General features: G+C 38.0%; 1 protein-coding gene across 1 annotated transcript; it reads right to left on the reverse strand.

The window, feature by feature from the left end:
* Positions 1-3,248: 3,248 nt before the first annotated feature.
* LOC309548541 (interleukin-20-like) lies at positions 3,249-10,307 on the reverse strand (the record flags this gene model as incomplete). The annotated part of the gene is made up of 5 exons (XM_082248509.1): positions 3,249-3,332; positions 7,257-7,331; positions 7,427-7,579; positions 7,720-7,782; positions 10,158-10,307. The coding sequence occupies 5 exons, from the start codon at positions 10,305-10,307 to the stop codon at positions 3,249-3,251; spliced, it is 525 nt and encodes a 174-aa protein (XP_082104635.1).
* Positions 10,308-10,720: the final 413 nt, after the last annotated feature.

Consider the following 10,720-nt stretch of genomic DNA (forward strand, 5'->3'; position numbering starts at 1 on the left):
ACAAGAAACTTTATTTGAGACTGCTCAAACAGGACATGATTCTGCATTGGTGTTCTGTCTGAGATGTCTCAAATAATGTTTCTTGTTGATGATACCAGTGGTGTGCTGCCTTCCTTTTCAACTAGCACAGCATTGTATCATTATATTAATTATAAGCAGATATCCAGAGCACACAACCCCCCCCCCCTTTTCTTTAGATTTCAAGAGCCCTCCCACCATCAGTAGTCAAGAGTCCTTCATCCTCCCTTACATAACAGTGCACACACCTTGTGCTGTTGCTGGGAAGAAGCTGGGGGCAGAGCTGGGAAATAGAAAGTGCAAGGTCTGGAGGAGTACCAGAGGAGGGCTGGGGTCAGCTGCCGGAGTCTGCTGAATACTGAGGTCAGGGGAGGCAGAAACGAGGGAGTGCTGTGGCTCAAGATCTGTAGGAGGAGTTCTGTTGTTCTCCCTGTTTCCTACCACCTGCTTAGACCGGGGGTGGGGGGGGTGGATTGTCAGGGATGAGCCTCTCTGCTGCACTGAGAAGCACAGAATCTGGCAGAGAAGTTCTGTTCTCTATGCTGCTGACTGCTGTGACATTGTGGCGGGCGAAGACGAGGGGGGTGCCTCAGGAGAGGTGCGAGGGCCACATGAAATGGCCTGGAAGGCCAGGTTTGCCCCGCTGGCCTTGTGTTTGACAACATGTAAAAGATACTGTAATTATTACTTTCAATGTGATGAGGGTTTTCAGTCACCATCCATGCCCTGATTTGTTTTCTCACCCATTTGCCAACTGTGGTTTGTTATGAGGTCAAAAATGTCACTGTTAGCCCTTAAAAACAAGCTTATTTTAAATAGATATAGATATAAATATATAAATAGATAAATATATAAATAGATATAAATAGATAAAGATACAGTATGTGAACCAGTAACTATACTGAGTCATTGATGTGTATATAGTTGCTGGGGGAAATAATGTATATACAATCAATTTGTATTGTATGATTTGCCAGACATTAATTATTTCATGTTATGTGTGTTGGCTTTCAAATGGGTGTGTTACATCATCACAGGGTGGTACTGTGGATACATATACCAGTATTACGTGTACTTACGTTCACTCGAATCCAAACTTAGCAAAGTGCAACGACCATGGACTTTATAGGCACCAAGACATACAAAAGTTTATATAAAATATAACAATTTTTATTTCATATCTTAAAAAACAAGCAATACATAAAAGATCAAAATACTCAAAATAAACTACTTTTAAGATCAGCAAACCCACACCAATCAGAGGAGAGTATTCATATATCAGCCATAGGTTAGAAAACTGTGGGTGTCCATAAAGGATTGGTGTATTAGCGTAGCTTGTAGAAGCCCGACGTGTTTCACGACAAAGCGCTTCCTTAGGAGCTTGAGCAATTATTCTATATAGGTAAAAATACAAAATGAAAAGGTCCATAAAGACATGGATGAGCGAGTTTAGGGTGGAGGAACTTGACTGGCCTGCACAGAGTCCTGACCTCAACCTGATATCACAAGGACAGCTCCTTGCTGCGATCAGTATGGCTTCCCCACCGGACTGATTTGCTGACGGGGCGAGCTTCCTGATAACTCCCTCCCGCCCCGCTCAGCGTATGATGCTGTGGCGTGACGCGGACGCTAGGAGGCACCCATTCCCTCCCAGACCAGACAGAAAAAACTAGAACATACATCATGCATGGATGCAGACATGCGCAGTCCAAGACAATCAAATACCAATAATGAAAATAGGAGGCACCAGCCTACTGAAACTAAGAACATGCAGAAAAAAGATATATGTTAAAAAAAAAAAAAAAACTTTGAACCAATAATTATAAAAAACTTTAATGAATTGTATATTGTTTATATACGTATATATGTGAACATTTGATGAAGCTTTTATAGATATTTATACACATATTTATAAATATAGATTGATTGGCACTTGTTGATTTGGACTGATTGAAAGAATTTTTCTATTTTTGCATTGTTGATTATTTTCTATTTATTAATCTAGGTTTGATATTACAGTATTCCCTGAAGAAGCTACATTTTATTTAGTGAAACATGTTGGAATTATCACCCCTGAACCATTGCGAACACTGGATTATGCTAAAACAGTTTCCAGACTATCATGTGTGAAAAATCAATTTAACAATGTTTCGTTGATTGATGTCTTTTTCTATTGATTTTTTAAGATTTATAATTAAAATTGGTAATTTTATCAATCTTGCTGTGAAGTATATTATTTGCACCTTAAAAGTCCCAGCCCCCATTTGTGAGCATTTTTTTCCTGTTATGTTTCATCTTTCTGTGCGATGTGCCTGAAGAGCATAGTTCTTGCTTTGATTCAGTAAGCAAAATAAAAGAATATGTCGGGATAATTCCACCTGGACTGCTAAATCAAACATTGGTGTTTTATAAAAACATTACTTTTTAGCACTTTTAAAGTCCAGTTAGGTGATTTCAACATTATTAATATATTAAATATTTGGGACTCAGTGCTCTGACCATGTACCAGCCCAGAATGCCTTACTGTAGTTTCACAAGAATAAAGTACTGCAAGGGCCCTTGAACATAGGTCAGCTGGCTTACAATTACTTTCAATGGGGGCTTTGTTATGTGCTAACTGTCTCACTATAAAAGGGGGGCAGGGGACAGCCATAGTATCATTTTATTGGGAAACTGCTACAGGGAAAGGATAGGGAGAGCTAACAAACTGAAAAGGGAAATATTAGAGGAAACTTGAATTTTAAATTGCTATCTCTTTTTTACAATCAACGTATTTTCTCCTTTTTTTTACCTCCTATTATTGAGGGCTTATTTGTCTTTTTATTTTATTTTGTAGTAATTATAAGGTCTAATGTTTCAGACACAGTCTGAAATGAACGTCAGTTATTGTTCTAATGTGTTTTTTTGATTATGAAAAGGAAAAGGAACACCTATGTAAAAACAGGTATGTCATGTATTGTCCATCTTGTCCATCATTATATACTGTATATATATATATATCTCTACATTTTTAACACTTGTATTTTTCAAACACAAAAAATACACACTTTAGAGTTAGTTATAAATATATTTTTATTGTGCCTTAATAAATAAATACAAATAAATTATATATATATATATATCATATATCATTTAAATAAATAATGGCAAATATAAATTATGTAGTATTTCAACGACTAAATTAACTAAATAAATAGGCCTTATAGAAAATACAAAAATCTTTTTAGCTATCAACTCAAATAGTGCGTTTCCATCCAGTTAAATAGTACGTTCAGTTCACCAATAGCTTTAATAGCAGCTGCTTCGGTTTCCATCTGAATAATAAAAAAAGATTAAGTTGTGATTCTTTAGGTTTAAAAACTCCACACATCCATCATACTCATCTTTTTACAAATCCGAGATTTTTGGTTCGATGCAAGTAAAATGAGAAGTTGCACTCAGATAATTAACATATTAAGGGATCCATGAGGTAAAGCCCACTGCCTGTCTTATGTTCGTGTGGTGGTGCTAGGGGTGGACCAAATCAGGATTTTGACAGGTAAAGCTGAGCTGTTGTCAAAGGTTGTCATGCAGCATGGTACATAAGTTCTCATCACCTATAGTTAATTGCATGTATTGTATGTGCTGGTGCAGAAGTCCCACTTACAGGTACTTTAGCTCCCCCATCTCCATGCTTTTGATAACAATAATATTTCTTCTGAACCACAACTCCACAACTACCCTAGGTTATAACACATTACTTCACCAGTTAAATAATGCCCTTACTGTTAATATGAAGTAAGGTACTGCTGCTATTATTCAGAAATTGTTAATTTTTGCCTGGCTGTCTCTGGCTTCAGTACTTTCTGTGTTCCTGATCCAGAATGAGCATCCACCAGCAAAATCAGAGTGAAGTCAGAATCTATGTCAGTGACTCAATGTAAGGTTCTGGCACTCTCAGTGCCTCCTATCACATTTATTCCGGGTGATTTCCATCTACCTAGACAGAAGAAACACATATAGGTGTGTTTCCCTTTAAGGCTGAAGCTGTCATCACCCAGCGCCGGACTAGATGGCTATTTAGGGCGTCGGTTCTCACTCACATGTGTTCGTTCAAACACCAGTACCTGGATACTAATCTTGCTTGAAGCTTCCATGCTTGCAAGCTCTCCTCGCTGACGAACCTCGCTGCGCTGATCCCTGCATCCTGCTACTGGATCATCCGCATCTCCTGAGCGATCCTTCGGCTATCGCTATTAGTGCTAAGTACCCCACAGGGGAAATCTCTATAGACTTGTACTAGGCTTACACTATTTAGCTCTGCATAGCAAGGACTGTCTTTTACATCTGCATAACTAGATTGCTAGCTCTTGAGGCTACTGCTACTATTTCCTGCACTGGGTTGATCTCTCCTGTATGCACCTGCTACTCTGTCATCTGTTATCATACATGATCGCTAACCCTTCCTGCATCCATCTGCACTGTCTCACCTCAAGTGTCTGTCACCTACCACTTCCACTCAAACCTATCCCTAAGACCTTTATCATTGTCTTACCACATGTATATAAAGTCACACTAGGAACCAGCTTAATTACTGTGTGTATTTACTGGCTGAAATAAGACCTTCCATACATGATGAGTCATTGAGGTTGGGATTGGTATCTCAGCATATCTCCTACATGACTACTGACGTGGAACTACTTCTGCAGCTGAAAATCCACACCTTATAAGAAACGCAAGGAGCGTTACAGATTGAACGAACCCAAAAAATGGATTCAGCAGAAGTAGCCGCTCCAGGTAACCACAGACCCCGGCTACCTAAGGAAAAAAGGAGACCTAGTGGATATGGTGATCCTGCCTGGTCATGGTCCGAGCCTGCCTCAAACAGTCGACCTTGTCACTCTGACACATCCCATTTGGACCCTGATCCTACAGAGATGGATGAGGAGCCTATGGAGATTGGTGCCATACATGCTAGGTTGTCCTCACAAGAAAAAAGAGATCACAGGAGAATCTGTGGCCTTTGTTTTTATTGTGGTGAAGGGGGACATTTCATTACATTCTGCCCAACCAGACCCCATAGGCCTAAGGCTCTCCCAATGGAGGCCAGGCGAATCCGAAGGGTCTTCCCTGAAAAACAGCCTGGAAATTATCAAGGCTGTTGCCAGCCCTGTCCCCGTTCTATATCAGTGAAGGACACCCAGAAATTAACAAATATTGGAATAGATATTCCTTCAACTCCAGTGAACTTTATACCACGTTCAAAAAACCCTCCTGTACCACCTCCTGAGGATACTCCTATTTTTGCAAGCACATTTCTGGCTTCCGATGAAAATACAGAGATTCTTGCACCTGACTGCGTACGTGCTTCTAATGGCACGGTGGTATGTAGGAAGGATCTGAGGATGTTTGAAGAAGCATTGGTTGCTAGGTCTACTAGGATTACTTCGGATGGTTATGCGTCCGATTCTAGTGAGGGGTCCATGTAGCAGACACCCTAACAACAAGTGATCCGATTCTCATCGGTTACCAACCTGATCCGATTTTTATATCGGCAACCATTTTTTTTTTTCCCGATTTTCATATCGGAGACCAGTCTTATCCGATTCTCGTATCGGCAACCAGTATTATCCGATTCTCATATCGGCAACCAATTTTTTTTTTTCTTCCCGATTTTCATATCGGCAACCAGTCTTATCCGATTCTCGCATCGGAGACCAGTCTCATTCCGATTCTCATATCGGCAACAAAAAAAAAAAAGAGAAATTTTTTTTTTTTTTCCTTCCGATTTTCGCATCGGCAACCAGTCTCATGTGATTCTTATATCAACAACCAGCCTTAGAGGCCTTCCGGAGCCGGCCTTACGGGGGGGTAATGTAAGGTTCTGGCACTCTCAGTGCCTCCTATCACATTTATTCCGGGTGATTTCCATCTACCTAGACAGAAGAAACACATATAGGTGTGTTTCCCTTTAAGGCTGAAGCTGTCATCACCCAGCGCCGGACTAGATGGCTATTTAGGGCGTCGGTTCTCACTCACATGTGTTCGTTCAAACACCAGAACATGGATACTAATCTTGCTTGAAGCTTCCATGCTTGCAAGCTCTCCTCGCTGACGAACCTCGCTGCGCTGATCCCTGCATCCTGCTACTGGATCATCCGCATCTCCTGAGCGATCCTTCGGCTATCGCTATTAGTGCTAAGTACCCCACAGGGGAAATCTCTATAGACTTGTACTAGGCTTACACTATTTAGCTCTGCATAGCAAGGACTGTCTTTTACATCTGCATAACTAGATTGCTAGCTCTTGAGGCTACTGCTACTATTTCCTGCACTGGGTTGATCTCTCCTGTATGCACCTGCTACTCTGTCATCTGTTATCATACATGATCGCTAACCCTTCCTGCATCCATCTGCACTGTCTCACCTCAAGTGTCTGTCACCTACCACTTCCACTCAAACCTATCCCTAAGACCTTTATCATTGTCTTACCACATGTATATAAAGTCACACTAGGAACCAGCTTAATTACTGTGTGTATTTACTGGCTGAAATAAGACCTTCCATACATGATGAGTCATTGAGGTTGGGATTGGTATCTCAGCATATCTCCTACATGACTACTGACGTGGAACTACTTCTGCAGCTGAAAATCCACACCTTATAAGAAACGCAAGGAGCGTTACACTCAAATTGTACATATGGCATTGGATCCAAGGATCTAGTGAAAGCCAAAGACTAGAATTTTCAGAAGCAGACGTTACAAATGAGAGAATCCATGTTTCATAAGTACAATTTTCCTTTAACCCTAACACTTAGCCTTACTCCAAAAAATCCACCAACACTTAACTTCCTCCAACTAAGGTTAACACAGCTTTCCACTCCAAAAACCTAAAGCAAGCTTTTTTTTTATCATTTTACCCTAAATCCTTGGTTTCCTGAGCCTATCACTAAACTAAATTAACCCCTAAACCAAGGCCTAGGTTTAACCAGGTTATCACATACTATGAGTCTCTACAGCAAACCCTCAGATTCTTCTGTCAGTTCTGTGCTATAAGGAACCATCATTAAGCTGACAATGGACAAAGCCCGGATCTCCAAGTGGAGAAGAAAAATTGGCCAGTGGTATTTATGCCTACACTTGTATATAGCAAAAGTGATTATTGGAACATTATAGCCCAAATAAATTTTTCTAAATTTAAACTATTTGCATCTGTGTATTTAACTTTGTAGATATTTTAATAAAATATATCTAAATACCTTAAAATAGTCATCCTTGAACTTCTTCATAACTGCATGAGACTGAGCACCACAGGGGCATCTTAAAGTAGTGTGCTGTTAAGAAAAATGAATGTGTCAATTCTAGAAATGACCAGACAAATAGATAATGACTTTTAGTGGTTTACAATCTCAGCTGTAATGGTACTTACACATTCTTTCAGTGATTTATTTACACCTAGTATGGAATTAGCCAAGTGGGTAACATATTGATGTTGCTGGATTAAAACGGATTCTACTTCTGGAAAAACATTAGAGATATAGAAATTCCCTAATCTGAGCAGAAAGCAGCATCTTTCGGAAGGCTAAATTGGGAGACAAAATCCACAAATAAGTAAAACATAAGTAAAACATTATTGATTGCATTATTTTACATAATATATATATATATATATATATATATATATATATATATATATATATATATATATAAAAAAATACTCACATGTATCTGTTTTAGCTCATTTGTCTTTAGTAGGCTCACATCTGTATTTAGGTCCTTGTCATGCTGCAAAAACAAATTGTCAGACACCAATGTTGTTGTTATTTTTAAAAATATATTATTATTGTACAAGAGTTTGACATATATAGTATGTCACCAACAGTTTGCACATTAGTATTTGCCAGACTTGAGTCACATGACTTGACTTAAGTCAGACTTAAGTCACCAGTTTGAGGACTTGAGACTTGCTTGACTAAAATTAATAAAAGACTCAACTTGACTTTGACTTGGTATTCATGACTTGAGACTTGACTTTGACTTGGTATTCATGACTTGAGACTTGACTTTGACTTGAGACATATGACTGGAAATGACTTTACTTTAAGTTATTAAATATTTGCATTTTCTCAAGATGTGTTAAAGCAAAATTAATGTGCCTGTTATGTTTCTGACACCACAGTCACTTAAAACACCTCAGTGTGTTCTGATTTTTAGGACACTGGCTGTTTAACAATGGAAATACTTAACATGTTTTTAGTGACTGTGGTGTTGAAACATGACCGGACGAAGGATTTTGGGCTGTTTGGGCATTCAAAGTGTTTCTTTAATTTGCCAAGAAAAAAGCACTAAGCAGTTTTGTTAATGTTGAAAATAAAACAAAACTTTTCCTGACCACTGACTTTTAACTGATTTAAAGGTGAAAATTGGGGTAGATCAGTATTTTGACTTGATTTGTGGTTTGTGCTTTCTGGCTATTCGGGAACCCTCGCTTTCGGCACAGAGCTCTGAAGGTCTGGTGAGGTAAGCTGGACCTTCAGAGCGCATGTGTCAGTGACGTCACTGGCTGCATTCAGGGAAATATTAATTTTACCTACAGGTAAGCCTTATTATAGGCTAACCTGTAGGTAAAAATTACAAAGCGGGCTTTACTACTGCTTTAAGTGCATGTGAACCCTACCAATAAATTTATTTTATGTACTTGCTTTTGGTCTTCTAATTATACCATGAAGCACTTTGTTATATCTGCTTTAAAAAAAAGCAAAAAGAAAAAGCCTTGCTGATTCTGCCAGGAATCCAGTGCTGTCCTGTGTCATGTGCACTGTGAAATGTTATTTTACCCATTACCAGTGCTATCTACGTTCTCCTCTGTGAACTACAGACTACCTCACTATATGTATTGGAAATTAAAGGAGAAAGGTGTTCTGTAACCCTAGCACACCTGTCCTAGCGTGATATACTAAGTGAGCATAGTCCCCCTAGGACAGGAAGTGTGGCATTGCCAAGATCACTATGTGAATATAAGGGGAAAATTCTTGAAAAAAGAAAACGAATGCATTCACTACATCTAAAGGATGGTAATCTAAAATATACAAAATTGTTGTTCTTGTGTTTAGATTCACCTAATTTACTAATTTGGATGGAATAGAATAATTTTTGGAACTATTCTGAGGCTTTTAAAAGGAAAATATGTCACTGAAACAAATATTTAATCCAAAATTGCACTGGTAATGTTTGCATATATATTTGTGGCTATGTTCAAGCTTTATATGGCGCATACCATTCTAAACAAAATAAGCTATTGGCTACAACAACTGAAACATATGTTTCTCATCCCTAGCTACCTAAAAAATGAGTACTTATTTCCTCCTAAAAATTCTAGGATACATTTGTCATTGCAATGGCCAGACAATCAAAGCTGTTGTTCTTTTTTTTTTCTTTGGAGAAAAATATTGGCAACCAGCAAAAATATTACAAATACATACAAGAGAGAAAAACACATTACTAATGCAGGTAATATCAGAGTGATATAAGCTAGAATGTTTGCTTTAAGCAGTCCAGTAAGCCAACCCAGTAGACTGAAAGTAGAACTATAGGCAAAACTTTTCTTTCATTTTAGATAGAGTAATGGAGGGTTATAAACCCTGTGAGGTTTATTTTTGCCATTTTTGTTCATTTGGGATATTTACCCCCACTTCATGTCCCATAGCCTAACAGAAAGTGAGAGGAAATCCTTGCTAATTAAGGGAATCTCTCAAATCACCAGAACTAGTTTCCCCATTGGAAGATTTCACCTTTATTACTTTTCTGGGGACAACCCAAAATTTGGGATTTTGTTTTACTTTTAATGATAATGGTAAGCAGGGCAAATAGAGAGGGTGAACCTCCCTATTGAGGACACAGACAGCAATACAAACTGACACGTGTGCTAATCCCTCTCCCCTCTATCCCTCTATGTAAAACTAAAAATAAAGTTTTACCTTTAGTTATACTTGAATTAAATACTGCAGAGATGTGATTGAATTTTCTGTTAGAATAGAAATTGTGGCAAAAGTACAAAAAATGTATATAGGGGGGAAGTTTGGGACTTTGAGTGAGACCAAGTACAAAAAAAAGAAATGAAAAAGTACAAAGACAAATTAGCTATACTTATTTATACTTACCAATGTTTCCTTGAGTTCCCCAAAATATCTTTCAAATTCCCTGATATCAGCAGTAATAGTACAATGAAATATTTTTGCATTTGACGATGGCATTGTCAGGAGAAAGATCACAATAAGAAGCTGAAGGTGGCCAGTAGATAATGATTCCATAGTAATGTAGAAAAATGAACGCCACCTGGAATAGTGCATACATAAATTTACAAACAAAAAATTTGTAATGTCTACATGTACTCGCAAGAGACTTCCTGCCATATAAATGTATCAAGATGGTGAAGAAAAAAAAAAAAAAAACAACAATGCAAATATAATAACAGGAGCCAAATATCAAAATATTATATAGTATTATTATAAATAATTATTTTAAATATTATTATTCATTGCAGAAAATAAATGCTGAGCACCTTACCTAAGCATAGTTTCTTCAAGTAAAAATGTTGGGAATAATGGTTAAGCGTAGATTATATTTCTCTCTTATATACTAAAATACACTTCCTCAAATTTCAAGGTATGAATTTGTAGCACCTGTATGTGTTTCTGCAGGTTTGGAAAAAAAAAAATCCCAT

The sequence above is a fragment of the Pelophylax lessonae genome (assembly GCF_965119305.1).
Source record: "Pelophylax lessonae genome assembly, chromosome: 2".
NCBI classification, from domain to species: Eukaryota; Metazoa; Chordata; class Amphibia; order Anura; family Ranidae; genus Pelophylax; species Pelophylax lessonae.